Raw genomic sequence first — 14,915 nt, forward strand, 5'->3', positions numbered from 1 at the left:
GCACTCCCACTCCCCACCTCCCACTTATGTCGGGAGGTGGGGAGGCTTTCCCTGCTTACAACATCACAACTTTTGGCAGTCCAGTTCAGTTTCTGTCTATGGTTGGTATACTGCAAAATAACTGACATATTACAGTTTTAGCTTTTGTCATAACAGTGTTTTCTTTGACCCAATATGGAGTAAATTACATTAAATGTGTAGTATTTCAACCCTATCAGGGGCAGCACGTAGCCAACATGTTCAAATGTGCATGTCTATTCAAACTTTCCCTCATGTTTAGTTTTTTTTCTGTCTAATAATCAGTAGTTGCTCTTCTGCTATCAAATGAGTCAAATCTGCCAGGTTATACCAATAAGCAGGTGCTGGAGTAGGTTTCAGCAATTGGGGCACTGGGTTTCTCTTTCAAAACAGATTAATTCGCCAAAGGTAGGTCTAATAAAACTTTCACGCCATGAATGTCATTGTATATCTGCATGAACACATCAGATGGGAAAAAAGACACAAACAGTACAAAATATCAAATTACATTTATTATTGATGCAGTCTTTTTTTGATAAGCAAATTTTTCCCGTTCAGTCTAAAGAAACTTTACAATATAAAGAAACATACAAAGGACATCTTTATTACCTACACAAGACACCTAAGTCCCTAAGACAAAGATCAAAGCTACCCTACCATGAAATACAAAGCAAACCTAAAGAGACAGACTGCTTCATATTAAATACTGTTGTGCCGCCAAATAGGACAATGAACGGTACATGAGATTCAAATCAACCCTTCCCTCAACTCCCTCCCCCCACCCAAGTCCACAATACACACTTCCCCACCCCCACCCCCAATCCATTCTAATATTACACTATTATACAGCACAATAGAATTACAGAGATGGCCAACAGCTTAACAGAGAACTGACAGGATCTGTGAACATCAGTTTATACAAGGCTTTTTAAAAGGGTCAGAGAACTTGGCGTTACACTTAGAATAAATATATTCTTGTGGTGTTTCTGTTCAGCAATAACACAAAATCCTTCATATTTTCACAAAATGGGGTTCTCATTATTATTTAGAATGTGGTAAGCCTGTTATTGACTAGATCATCATTGTCAACAATAATGATAGATTACTGGTAGCTTGGTGTGGGTTGTGGTCTTAACAAATTCAGAGGTCATACTTTAATGAGGGAGACACTACTGCCCTGATTCAGTATTGAGGTCGGGATTAGTCTCCCGTTCCCCCACTTCCTACGGCTCTGGTTGACAACAATGAGGACAGAACCACTGATGCAGATATAGACATATGGGTTGAAACATTCTGCAGGTCAAGTATGTGTATAATAACTGCCCCATTCTGCTAGTTTTGGACCATATTCTGTCTGTGTCTAAACCTGTAATCTGATTCAGATAATCTTTTCTTTTGAGATCATGAATGTTATGCTGTGAGAAATTAAAGGAGATTTCAGGTATTCTCTCTTTCCCAAGGGACAGTTAAACTCTTTTAAACGGTGATTTTATCTGAAAGGCTGCAGTTTCTGAAGCTTTACCATCTTTAAAAATAAAATAAAAATAAAACATGGACAATTGATTTATACTCTTATCATCATCATCATTTTGTAAGCTGTATTCATTGGTAGTGACAGACATATCAAAACATGTCAATGATATCAAAATGCATTTTACAGTATTTACAAATAAGAACGAGGATGGGGTGGGGGTTTCGGGCTGAGGGGGGTAAGAAGGGAGGAGGGTGGGGTTGGGTGGTGCTCTTCATGGTGGCTGAGGAGTATTGGGCAAGACATTCCTCCAGACAACCCCTAAGAGTCCATGACCTCCTGCCTGCTATGCTTAAGTCACTGCACTATGGCCCAGCAGCAGTCTTTCTCAGTTCAAATAAAAACCAACAGAATAGATTACAGACATATTATAGAGGCGGCAAGGGGCTATGGGTGGGGGAGGGAGAGGGTGTCAGCAGGGCTTGTGATTACAGCTGAGGTGTATGGCCGCACACCGCCACCAAGGGACGTGGTGTTACTGTACATGATTAAAAGCAAACACATACACACTTGCACGCACACACAGACACACACACTTGCAGGCACACACACACACACACACACACACACACACACACACACACACACACACACACACACACACACCTCCAGCTTCATTAGTTTAGAGAGTGACTGGAATACTGCTAACAGATGTTGCTGAATGATGACCTTGGAGTTACATCCCTCCAAACATACATGCATAATTATGGGCTTTTCTCTTTCAAATAATTAAAATCAGAACATTTCAATCATTTTAATGATTACATCAGTGGAGGACATGTCAAGCAGTGAATGTGAGTATGTACGGAGTGATGTGGCTAGGAATAGACTTTACAGGAGCCCATGTCCAAAGAGAGTGCTTCGACATTTTCCCCTACCTGATCACCATGTCACTCTTCCAAGTTGTGCTTTCAAAATAAATCAATATCATAACAACAAAAATGTAGAAACAAGGTTGAAGAGGAGCTGAAGTTTCAAGGAGTCCGTTATTTCCCTCCTCTGAAAAAAACAAATAAATGTCTAACCTATGTGTGGTAGTGACAGGCTGGTTATTAGGATCAGCCTAAACTCAGGCAGTTCCTTTGAAACAAAAGGATGAGCACTTCTACGAGGAAACATGTAATCAGTACAGATGGTGCCTGGTAAAGAGAGCATGGAAAAGACTGTCTGTGTGTGTGTGTGTGTGTGTGTGTGTGTGTGTGTGTGTGTGTGTGTGTGTGTGTGTGTGTGTGTGTGTGTGTGTGTGTGTGTGTGTGTGTGTGTGTGTGTGTGTGTGTGTGTGTGTGTGTGTGTGTGTGCGTTGGGGGTTTCCAGTGCTGGACTGAGGAGTAGGAAAGAGGGAGCAGAGAGCAGGAGTAAAGCCAGAGCATGGGTGGCCATCTTGGCAGACATTTTGAGGCTCTTTAGGTGTGTGGAGTGGTGCTGATGCAAGTTCCACAGAGAAGACACAGGAAGAGGTATGTGCAGGGAGACATTTAAACAAACAAACAAACCTAAAAATCAATAACATGAGACAACAAACACCTAAAATCATGTAAACAGAAGTGTCATTGTGCATTTCTGAGTGTGTGCTTATTATGTCGTCAATGCGGTTGAAATTCAATGTGCCCTTTGCAGGTGAACCCATAACATTATTCCTACGTCATCTTAACAATGTCAGTTGTGAGAATTATATAATCATTAATATTATCAATAAAATACAGACAACAGTAATGAAAAGTGTCACCCTAATATATCAACAGTTCAATTTTCTTTAAAAAATCCACACAACAATTGATACATCTAACAAATCAGATGTTTCTGACCTGCTAGGTCAATTGCTGGGCGATGAAATATTTTCAGATTCAAAAGAAGAAACCAACAACAAAAAAAAAAAAGAGTCTGAAAATAGGCCACCAGCCTTAGTTTCTGATTGGCTGGTTTGCTGAGAAGGGTTCCTGGAGGACTGACATGCCCCATGAGCCCTCAGTGCGTGAGGCTGGACAGGAAGCTGGAGCGTGGGGAGCGTGGCAGAGGGCAGTCAGGTGGCTCTTCCTGGGCTGCTGTCACTACTCCCTGCTATCCCAGGAGGCCATGGGGCATCACCCGCTGTCCGAGAGAAAGTGGTGGTGGGTGGCCGACGAGGTGGGTTGAGGGGTAGGGAGGAGTGAGCCAAGATGCAGCAGAGAGAGGGATGGGAAACAAAGGGAAGGGAGAGATAAAAAAGAAATAAAATAAAAAAACAAAAAGTAAAATGAAAAAAAGAAAATCACACACTCATTGTCATGTTGGGTGAATACTGCAAAAAAGAGAAGAGGGAAAGGAACAGCATTACACAAATGTTGATCAATAAGCAAATATGACACATCTCACTAAATTACTATTTTATTCATGTTTATATAAGCACAGTGGTGGTCATAACATGTTGATCACTCTCAGGCTTAATGGATAAGAGGGGTAGGGATAGACAGGATAAGATTAGAGACTCACACTTTCGCTTTGGAATGGGTTTAAGAAATTTCCTCCCATCTCGCCGTCATCTCGCGGAGTGCCCGGGGGGTTGTTCATGCCCGCCATGTTGTTGGGAGAGTTCTAGAATATGGAACAGATGCATATAGTTTCACTCAAGAGAGTTTCAAATAAGAATGAGGCTCTGCGCTTGAGGGCACATTTAAAATCCCTGAGCTAGACTGCTAGTCTGCAGAGACACATGGGGCATATCAGAATGCGTTCTCACCGCTGCTAAATCAGCCAAACCATGCTTCAGTTTAGGCACAATTTCTTTTAATAAGCAAATCCCAGCAGCAAATCCTTATCTGTTTTGTTACTGACTTACCAAACCACTGACACATTGTTCATCTACATAAAATATTTTTACAGACAAAAGCAGTGAGTTATATAATCTCACCTTTGGCAACCCATCCATGTCGCCAGAGCCTGTAAACAAACAAACGAATGTTAACCAACCACAGCATACCTTCCTACTGCTTTGACATTCCAAGCCTTAGCACATTCAAAAATGTAACTAGTGGGAGAGACCCAGACCTGTGAGTCATGCCTCCTCCTTCTTAGAGATTATCTCTCTTAAGTTTTTGGAAGACAATCCACATAAATGAGCCATGTACATCATTTCAGGAGTCAAAGGAATTCAGCTTTCACTAGAGGCAGGCAGCTTACAATTCAGCACAGGATGCACTTTAATTGAGTCATTTCATTTCAGGAGATAACAGAGCAGACTAGACTTGCTGATATTGGCCAGGGCTCACCTGTCAGCACAATCTATATGCACCCTCTGCAGCCTATTCTAGCTGACTTCTTGGGTTGTTCCCCTGAATTTCCTAAAGGGGGTGCTACAGTACCATTTGAGGCAAACACTCTCTTTATTAGTTTTTTTCTTTTGCCCTTAATCACTCAGGTCTGACACAAGCCCTTTTAGATCGACACATCTCCATATGTTCTCATTCATGGAAATCCCTCAGTGACCTCTGTTTCACCTGACCATGTCCACTCTCACTGCACAAATCATCTCCATTAATTGCTTGTGCGCATTGAGATAAAGATAAAGAATCAGTGGTGCAGGTATTACGACCATAAACATACCAACACAGTCAAATGATGTTTTATCCATCTTGCAGCTCTGGTACATCACTTCATATCCTATTTCCATTTAAAAGCAACGCTGACGATGAGGTGTATGAGGTGCTTGTGTGTTGTCTGTGTGGGGCTCACCTAGTGATCCGTTCATATGATGAGGTTCCATTGCTCCCATACCACCCATCGGGCCATCAGGACCTGGACCCATAGGGAACTGCCGAAAGGCAAACACACACACACACACACACACACACACACACGAATACAGAAAAATATTATAATATATAAAAATCTCATCAGTGTCACGGTCACATACAAATAAAGTTTGTTTTTGAGTGTTTGTGTGTGTGTGTGCGCGCGAGCGCTTACGTTAGGTCTGTTGCCGCCGGGGCCAATGGGGTTCATCATTGTGTAGATGTTTTCACTGGAGTTTGTGGAGTCTGGATGAGGAGAACACACAGACAAAAGGTGAACACACATCCCTTTAAGAAGTTCTCTGCCACACTTTCATAAGGTCCATACATGAAGAGATAATCGTGTCGAGTCAGGCGTTTATCACAGTCACTGTGCTGTTTCTGTTTCTGTTCTGATATAGTATAAGTCCAAAACACACGGTGGGATACATGACTCTCACCTCCTGGGCTGGGCATGATGGGAGTTCCTGGAGGCCCACTACCACCCGGAGGGCCCTGCAACCCATAGAGAACAGAGAGCAGTCGTTAGATATTAACAGTGCAATACTTCCATCCAGAGAAACAGGTATGGTAACAAACCAATGCACGCGCAGTGCACACAGACTCACTCACACAAATAAGACACAGGCATTCCAGTCACTGAAAATGGCCAAAACTTACCACATAGTTACCTGGAGATGAGGACGAATACGCTATCTGTAAAGTGACACCCAGATGTTAAGATTTTGTAACCATGGGGAAAGCAAGAACTATTCAAAATAACAAAAACAAAACTTGAAGTTACTAACAGTACTATTAGTGTCAACTCACTGAGTTTGCATTAGGGTTAGGCCATGGACCTCTTCCTCCAGGACCCCTGAGAGAGAGAGGGTGAGAGAGAGAGAGAGAGAGAGAGAGAGAGAGCGCGAGCGAGCGAGAGAGATAGAGAGAGAGAGCATAAATAAAAATGACACAGCAAATCCCAAACAAGTGCCAAAGTTCTGGCCAAAACAATGTGTTTACTTTAAGATCACTCCAGATTCAACAGTTTTCCCCAAAAAATTAGGATGAGATTTCAATGAATGTTTCCCTTGGGAGGCCCTCAGATTAGTGAGAAAGGAAGAAAGGTGCGCAGCCATACTTACATGTTCATCCCTGGCATTCCAGGCCCACCAAGTGAGTTGTGGGGAGGTCTCATCCCACCACCATAGTTCTGCACACACAGATATATATATATAGACGTACAAGGTCAGAGCTGTTCATTAAAGCCCACCAAAATGGCCAATAATTTAATCATGTGATGTGACATTGTCGCAATGCGTGGTTCTTTGTGGGATAGTGTGTGTCCCTGTGTGCACGGGTGTGAGAAAGGGACAAAGTTTCCATTGTGCGTCTGTGTCTGTCTGAGTCTGTATGTGTGTGTGTGTGTGTGTGTGTGTGTGTGTGTGTGTGTGTGTGTGTGTGTGTGTGTGTGTGTGTGTGTGTGTGTGAGAGCGACTCTCTGTCTCTGTTTGTGTGTGTCTGTGTGTGCTATGTGGGGATGCAGCAGGGGACTCTGTATCACACTGTGAGAGTTGAGCTCAGCACAGCTTGTCTGTCAGGCTCAGTGCAGCTAAGCACGTCATTACAAATACACACACACACGCGCTCGCACACACAAACAGATGTTACAGCAGCTGCTAAGTCTCTGCCTGCCAGAAACACACACTTGCGTGGCTGCTGAGGATCATACTGATGCTGGTGCAGCCGCACGACACACCGCTCACACACACACGATACCGGGCTGAAGCCAGCTGCATCCTCAGCACTCACTCTCTCTGTCTCTGTCTCTCTCTCGTTCACTCGCTCAGTCCACACAAGAACCACACTCACAAACAGCCAGGGGGATACGAGAGCATGCGAGAGCGAGACGGGGACCAGGGGATGTAAAAGAGGACAGAAGACAGAAAGTAAAGAAGAAAAAAAAAAAGTCGAGCACTGGGGGAGAGAGAGAGGAGGATGATGAGGAGGAGGAGAAGCAGAGGGAAGGTAATGAGAAGAGGATGTGTACCTGTGGACCCATGCCACCCATGCCTCTGGGGGGATTCATCCTCATCGGGCCGCCCATGTTTGGATGTCCTGCAGGGTGAAGACATCAGACACATCAATACACACCCACACACCCATACACAAAGACACAGACACATGTGCACGCGCACACAACACACACACACACAGGACCTACCCTGCGGTCTGGCTTGGTCCAGGCTGTTGGGCAATAGTGGCTGTGATCCTGGAACTCCAACTGGAGGCTGAAAGAGAAAGGCAATAGATCATATTCATGCTTTGGGATGATCTACAAAGGAAATGGAAAGTTGCTGAGAGACTGGATGAGTGCCTGAATGAATGGCTAGGTGAAAGAGTGACAATGAGGAATAAAGTGAGTAAGATAGAGAGAGACAGAGAGAGACATAGAATGCAGGAGTGAGATAAAAATAATGAAAGTGCGCAACAACACGTTTTACAAAATTGCAACACTTGAGAAAGAGTGTGAATGAGTGAGTGAACGAGAACGACACAAAATGAGTGAAGTGTGGGAACAAACAGATATTTATGGTGTAAACCGGTCTGAATCACCTGCCTGAAAACATCATCACCTCTAATCACTGCTCAAGGCAAATCAAACGATACTCTGATGCTAACATGGAGGTGTGTATTTACCTGGTTTGGCATGCGGAGGGAGGGGCGAGGTCCACCTGGGTATCGTGGCGACATGAAAGGCTGGAAGGCAGAGGAGGAGAGCATGAGCGTGGTCAGCTGGTGAGTGTTCTCCTATGCTGGATTGGACACGTTTTACTCCGTCTGAACTAAATGTGGCTGAAACTGGTTATCATTTCTAGTGCACAGGAGGACACTTTCATTGGCTTTATTACATCCAGTCCATTCAGAAGGTATTTAGATCCCTTCACTGTTTTCACATTTTGTTGTTGCAGCCTTATGCTAAAATCATTTAAAGTAATGTTTTCCCTCATCAGTCTGCTCTCCATACCCCCTAATGACAAGGCAAAAACAGGATTTTAGAAATGTTTGCAAATGTATTAAAAAGGAAAAACTGAAATATCACATTGACATAATTATTAAGACCCTTTTCTCAGTACTTAGTTGAAGCACCTTTGGCAGGGATTACAGCCTTGAGTCTTCTTGGGTATGACACGACTGTGACAACTGTGCACACCTTGATTTGGGTATTTTGGGTATTTTTCTCTGTAGATCCTCTCAAGCTCTGTCAGGTGGGGTGGGGACTGTCAGCCATTTCCAAGTCTCTCCAGAGATGTGTGACTGGGATCAAGCCAGGGCTCTGGCTGGGCCACTCAAAGACATTCACTGAGTTGCCCCTAAGCCACCCCTCTATTGTCTTAGCTGTGTGCTTAGGGTCATTGTCCTTGGTTGTATGCTTAGTCATTATCCTGTTGGAAGGTGAACCTTCGGCCTAGTCTGAGGTCCTGAGCGCTTTGGACCAGGTTTTCATTAAGGATATCTTTGTGCTTTGCTCCATTCAGCTTCCTCTCAAACCTAATCAGTCACCCAGGCCTTGCCACTGAAAAACACCTCCACAGCATGATGCTGCCACCACCATGCTTCACTGTTGGGATGGTATTGGGCAGGTGATGAGCGGTGCCTGGACATAGCACTAAGAATTAAGGCCAAACAGTTCAATTATGGTTTCATCAGACCAGACAATCTTGTTTCTCACAGTCTGAGAGTCCTTTAAGTGCTTTTCTGTAAACTCTAAGCAGGCTTTCCTGTGTCTTTCACTGAGGTGAGGCTTCCTTCTGGCCACTCTGTCATAAAGCCCATATCAGTGGAGTGTTGCAGTGATGGTTGTCCTTCTGGAAGATTCTCACACCCACCTCACAACAGGATATCTGGAGCTCAGCCAGAGTTATCATCAGGCTCTTTGTCACCTCTCTTACCAAGGCCCTTCTCCCCAATTGCTCAGTGTGGTCGGGTGGCCAGTACTAGGAAGAGTCCTGGTTGTTCCATCCTCTTCCATTTAAGAATTATGGAGGCCATGGTGCTTTTGGGAACCTTCAATGTAGCAGAATATTTTTTGCAGCCTTCCCTAGATCTGTGCCTCGACACAATCCTCTCTGAGGTTTGAAGGCAGTTCTTTCAACCTCATGCCTTGGTTTTTGCTCTGTTATGCATTGTCATCAATTGAATTAACCATAGGTGGACTGCAAATGCCTAAATACATCAATGTGATATTTCTTTTTTCTTTTAATGTTTTCGCTTTGTCATTATGGGGTATTGAGTGTAGATTGATGAGGGAAGACATTAATTGAAATGATTTTAGCATAAGGCTGCAACTTGACAAAGTGAAGAAAGTGTGTGTGTGTGTGCGTGCGTGCGTGCGTATGTCTCTGTGTGTGTGTGGTGTGTGTGTGTAAGTGTATGTGTGTGTGTGTGTGTGTGCATGCGTGTATGGGAGTGCTACCTGGCCGTGAGGTCCCATCATGGGGTTGTTGGGGTTGTGTGGAGGAGGCTGTGCGTGAGGGGACTGCTGTGACCCGGGAGGACCCTGGAAGAGACAGAGAAGGAGATGAGAAGAGGCAACACACACACACACACACATACATACACACACACACTGTACCACTTAAGTGACATCATCTCCAAGGATTAATTTTATAATCCCTTTCTGTCAGCATCCTCCTGACACACACAAAACCAGGCCTTCTTGGTCACACACACAAATCAGTCTACATGTATTTACCTTTGGAGATGGGGCTGGTGTCCCATTACACAATATGCAGGGAGAGACTCAAATCTCAAAAACACCTGTTCATCAACACTCTCTCACACACACTTTCGCACTTATTATGTACCAGGCTAATGCCAAGATCTCAAACACCATCTCATTGGTACAGAAAAAGGTGTGTGGAGATAAGTATGTGTGTGTGTGTGTGTGTGTGTGTGTGTGTGTGTGTGTTTTTATGTGTGTGTGTGTATCACCCTATATCCCTGTATCCCTGCGGAACTGCTTAAACAGGGTGGTTACCTCTGTACAAGAGCGCTACATCAACACATCACTAAAGTATGGGCTGATGAAAATATCCCACAGCAATGGAGGGATGCCAAAATTGTCACCATATATAAGAACAAAGGTGACAAGACCATCTGTGGCAACCACAGGGCTATATCCCTCCTTGCTGTTGCTGGTAAGGTCCTGGCCAAGGTGTTGCTGCAGAGGCTACTCAACAACATCACAGAGTCATTGCTCCCAGAATCACAGTGTGGCTTTAGAAAGAACAGGAGTACAGTCGACATGGTCTTCACAGCCCGGCAACTTCAGGAAAAGTGCAGGGAGCAACATCAAGACCTGTTTATGGCTTTTGTCGACCTCTCCAAAGCCTTCGACACTGTGCAGAGAGACCTACTGTGGGACATCCTGCTCCGGTTTAGATGCCCTAGCAAGTTTGTCAACATCCTCCGACAGTTTCATGATGGTATGAATGCTAGGGTGACAATAAGAGGACAAGAGTCTGCCTCCTTCCCTGTGTGCACAGGGGTCAGGCAGGGGTGTGTACTAGCACCAGTGCTCTTTAACATCTTCCTCCTATGCGTCACCCAGCTTCTCCATAAGGAAATTGAGGACAACAGCGGGGTGACAGTGGTCTATAGGCTAGATGGCAACCTCTTTAACATCAGGAGGCTGCAAGCAACCACCAAGCTGCACAGAGTGAGGGTCCTTGAGCTGCAGTATGCAGATGACTGCGCTCTTGTGGCTCACACTCCACAAGACCTCCAGGCTGTCCTGGATGCAGCTGTGAAGGCTTACAGCAGGATGGGGCTGACCATCAACATCACCAAAACAGAGGTAGTCTGTCAGTGGAGCACCAACATCCCACCCACGCCACCCATCTTCAAACTCACTGGTAAGAATCTGTCTGTAGTACCATCATTCAAATACCTGGGGAGTATCCTCTCTGAGGACAATAACATCAACAATGAGGTCCAGAACAGAATCAATCAAGCATCAGCTGCCTTTGGGAGACTCAGGCGCCGGGTCTTCGAAAACAAGAACTTATATCACTATACAAAAATCTCTGTGTATCAAGCAGTTTGCATCACCACCCTCCTCTACAGTTGTGAAGCATAAGTCACTTACAGCCGCCATGTGAAGTCCCTGGAGCATTTTCACATCCGCTGTCTCCAGCGAATGCTAGGAATCACTTGGCGTGACCGAGTGCCACACACCGAGATCCTCAGGAGAGCAGGCTGTAGGAGCATTGAGGCCACCATCACCCACTACCAGCTACGATGGCTGGGGCACGTTATAAGGATGCCCCTCAATCGGCTGCCTCACAAAGTGCTGTATGGCCAGCTCGCCCAAGGCTAACGCTCTGCTGGAGGGCAGAAGAAGCGCTATAAAGACCAGATAAAAACAGCGCTAAAGAAGTGCAAAATCAGGCCTGGGGACCTGGAGGGCTTGGCTGCTGACCGTAACACCTGGCGTCAGATGTGCCAAGATGGGACCAAAGCACTGGAGGAGGACAGGACAGCCAGGAGACAGGAACGGCAAGAAAGAAGGCATACAAGAAAAACAACTAAAGTTGCCAGTACCACCACTACTACATTCGCATGTCCCACCTCAGACAAGACCTGTGGATCCAGGATAGGACTATACAGCCACCAGAAAACTCACCGTTGAGAGTCAGAAGTGAACGTCATCATCGGCCTCGATGGACAACTACAAGCAAGCAAAGCAAGTGTGTGTGCGTGTGTGTGTTTTTATGTGTGTGTGTGCGTGTGTGTGTGTGTTATCTTCTAAGCTTTGAGGCTCTCTGAGCTCTGGGTGTTCTCTGGGCTCCGTCTGACTGCTGGAATAGAACATGCATCTTACACGACTGTGTTCTTTTCTCACGGCTTCCTAAAGCTTTAATAATGCAGCTCCTGGAGAAGCATGGAGTCTGCTCACTGAATCTCCTCAGCAACATGTCTCCTCACACACCAGCCTGCTCCACACTAATCCCTCATTAACACCAATCACACTTATCCTCCACCAACCGGATCAGTCTTTAAAAATGCTTTACTTGCTAAAAACGATCTGTGCATTTGTTATTAGCATTTTAATACAATGTTATAACTAATGCATGGCCTGCATTGCACTAACATAACTTTGAATGGCAACTTCTACTTTTGTTGTTATTAGTTATTTCACATAAATTAGATTTCTCAAATTAAAAGCTGAATCTACAGGCAATGCACAAAGCACCTGTGTTTTATGGCTGGATAACTGGACCATTCATGGGGTCATCAGTCCATAAGTAAATATACAAGAGCAACTTTAAGTAGCTAAGCAATACTGCTCGTAAAATAATAATGTGAAAATTCCTCCTATTTCCAATTAGGTTTTCAGTGAGTATTCTCAAGCCAGTGCTGCTGGGTTATTTAACAACCTGACTTTGTTCTTGCTGTGCACTTAAGCTAGCTCAACTGCACCAGGTAGATGAACCCCAGCCGAGGGGAGGGCACGCACTGCTGGATGCTTTTTGTCCAATCAGCACCTCGGGCCGGAACAGTCCCTTTCATAAAAGAATGGTGATTAGCTATTAGCTAATTATCACCCTCTTTCCTCATGAAACTAACTGGCGTGGGAAGGTAGTGCAATTATCCCATCCCCCGGTCCAATGACCAAACACTCCAGATTGGATTTCCCATTATAAGGGTAACTGTTTCTGCATGGAACACAAGCTAATTACTGTCACACTGACAGATTTCTCTGGCAGATTTTTCTGGACACAGAGCCCAGATGATTCTGAATTAAAGGGGGGTGGGGGTACATGTTATGAGGCATGGGCAGGCTTTTGTCACGCTGCGCTGGCATCTTAAGGGATGTGACCACTGGTGCTGATGAGGGATAATAATGCCCTGGACAACGCAAGCAGCAGGATCTTCAGCTGGAGAGAGAGCTCCTTCAGCAGGACACAGGAAATGCATTTGATGTTGCATACACAAACATGAGAAGGTGGAGTGCCTTTGACCTGCACAGGAGCCATGTGACTGTGTGCATCTACATAAAAAAGGGCTGCATTCAATATTGATTTGACGTAGCCTACAGAATGGCCTGTCTATATACTGCACGAGTGTATGCATACAGAACATTTGATCTGAGTGAATGACCATGTATGAGTGTGTGCATGTTTGTATGACTGTCTGTATGTGTGTGTGTGTGAGTGTGTATGTGTGTGTGTAAGGAGAAGCATGTGGACTTTACAGCACCACTGACGCTGCTGTGTGTCCCTGCAGGGAGAGATGAAAGAGCCAAGCCAATGGCTCCTGTATAAACAACACGGCTGCACTGAGACTGTATGTGTGTTTGTGTGTGTGTGTATGTATGTGTATGTATGTGGTATCTGTATGTGTTTGTATGTGGTGTCTGTATGTGTGCGTGTGTGTGTGTGTGTGCCTGCGCGAGCGGGTGCGTGCATGCGTGTGTGTGTGTGTGTGTGTGTGTGTGTGTGTGGCAGGGAGGGTTAAATGAAGCAATTAATAAAATCGTTTTCTACCCAGCTAAGGAGATAAGAGCTTGGCACTGCACCACGAAGCCATCAACAAAAGCCTCTCCATGCCTACCCCTGCCCAGATCTGCCTTGCAAATGAACAGCCCATAATACTCACACACACACACACAACCATAGGTGAGACAAGCCTGAGCCTGCTACAGACGCAATACTGGCCGCCATCCTCTAGAGGGCAGTGTGTAACTATTCATCATTGGCCACGGCACAAAGCCCTCTGTGTGAGATCAGACACACAACTGTGCCGCTCATTGTTATTCACAGAAACATCTCCAGCCCTGCTGGCCGTGGGTAGGTGCATAATATGGCACACATGAAAACATATAATGTGGCAGCTGGACTATTAATAGCAGTGCACAGGGGAGCATCAACATCTCTTCCTCTTAAACAACTACGAGATATGTAGTGGTTCTAAAAGAGAAGAAGCAAAAGTGTTCCTGAGGGGGGAACCTTGATTTTAGGGGTTCTGAGAAGAGCACCACTCAAGGTTCTACCCGAGACGGGCTCAGGCCTGATGGCTTCGCTTCTAGAGATGAAAAGAACCGTAGGAAGGGTTCTAGCCCCAGAATGACCTTCACAGTTGGCAGTCCACTGCCAAAAAAGACAAACAAGTCTATAATATTTGCACCAGAACATCAGTTTGTACAGCAGGAGGATCATTTTAACAACAGCCAACAAACAAACAAGATTCTTAGGATGTTTAACACCATCAGCAAGTGCCAAGACAAAAACCAGAACAAACTCATAACCAAGTAGTCTATGAAACTCAAAACAGTCCCATTGTAGTTTGCATGAAAGGCTGGGGAAAAGGACAAATGCAAGTAAACATGTGAAAACCTCAAGGTTACCTGCCTAGCCAGCCTGGGAACATCACGTCTTATAGGAGTTCATGAGTTGACTTTGACCTTGAGAACTCTACAGTGCTTATAGAGACACTACACAATGGCTTTATTGCATGACCACCATAAAGAAAATGATAGTTTCAGTCAGCTGAGGGTGTGCATGTAGGTAGGTGTGTGTGTGTGTGTGTGTGTGTGTGTGTGTGTGTGTGTGTGT

At 44.9% G+C, this 14,915-nt stretch overlaps 1 protein-coding gene across 2 annotated transcripts in view; it reads right to left on the bottom strand.

Moving 5' to 3' along the window:
• Nucleotides 1-2,778: 2,778 nt before the first annotated feature.
• ssbp4 (single stranded DNA binding protein 4) overlaps nucleotides 2,779-14,915 on the bottom strand; it is a 61,438-nt gene continuing 49,301 nt past the window's right edge. The window contains exons 6-18 of one of the 2 annotated variants that reach the window (XM_031575385.2): nucleotides 9,773-9,856; nucleotides 7,996-8,055; nucleotides 7,520-7,586; nucleotides 7,346-7,413; nucleotides 6,441-6,508; nucleotides 6,127-6,172; nucleotides 5,977-6,012; nucleotides 5,757-5,811; nucleotides 5,492-5,562; nucleotides 5,258-5,336; nucleotides 4,437-4,465; nucleotides 4,019-4,120; nucleotides 2,779-3,827 (exon numbers count right to left, since the gene is read on the bottom strand). In XM_031575385.2, the coding sequence (XP_031431245.1) occupies nucleotides 3,798-3,827; nucleotides 4,019-4,120; nucleotides 4,437-4,465; nucleotides 5,258-5,336; nucleotides 5,492-5,562; nucleotides 5,757-5,811; nucleotides 5,977-6,012; nucleotides 6,127-6,172; nucleotides 6,441-6,508; nucleotides 7,346-7,413; nucleotides 7,520-7,586; nucleotides 7,996-8,055; nucleotides 9,773-9,856 (795 nt within the window). In that variant the 3' untranslated portion in view covers nucleotides 2,779-3,797. The remainder of the gene's footprint in view (nucleotides 3,828-4,018; nucleotides 4,121-4,436; nucleotides 4,466-5,257; nucleotides 5,337-5,491; nucleotides 5,563-5,756; nucleotides 5,812-5,976; nucleotides 6,013-6,126; nucleotides 6,173-6,440; nucleotides 6,509-7,345; nucleotides 7,414-7,519; nucleotides 7,587-7,995; nucleotides 8,056-9,772; nucleotides 9,857-14,915) is intronic. The other variant, XM_031575386.2, reaches the window with a different exon arrangement.

The sequence above is a fragment of the Clupea harengus genome, chromosome 10, assembly GCF_900700415.2.
Source record: "Clupea harengus chromosome 10, Ch_v2.0.2, whole genome shotgun sequence".
In the NCBI taxonomy this organism is placed as follows: Eukaryota; Metazoa; Chordata; class Actinopteri; order Clupeiformes; family Clupeidae; genus Clupea; species Clupea harengus.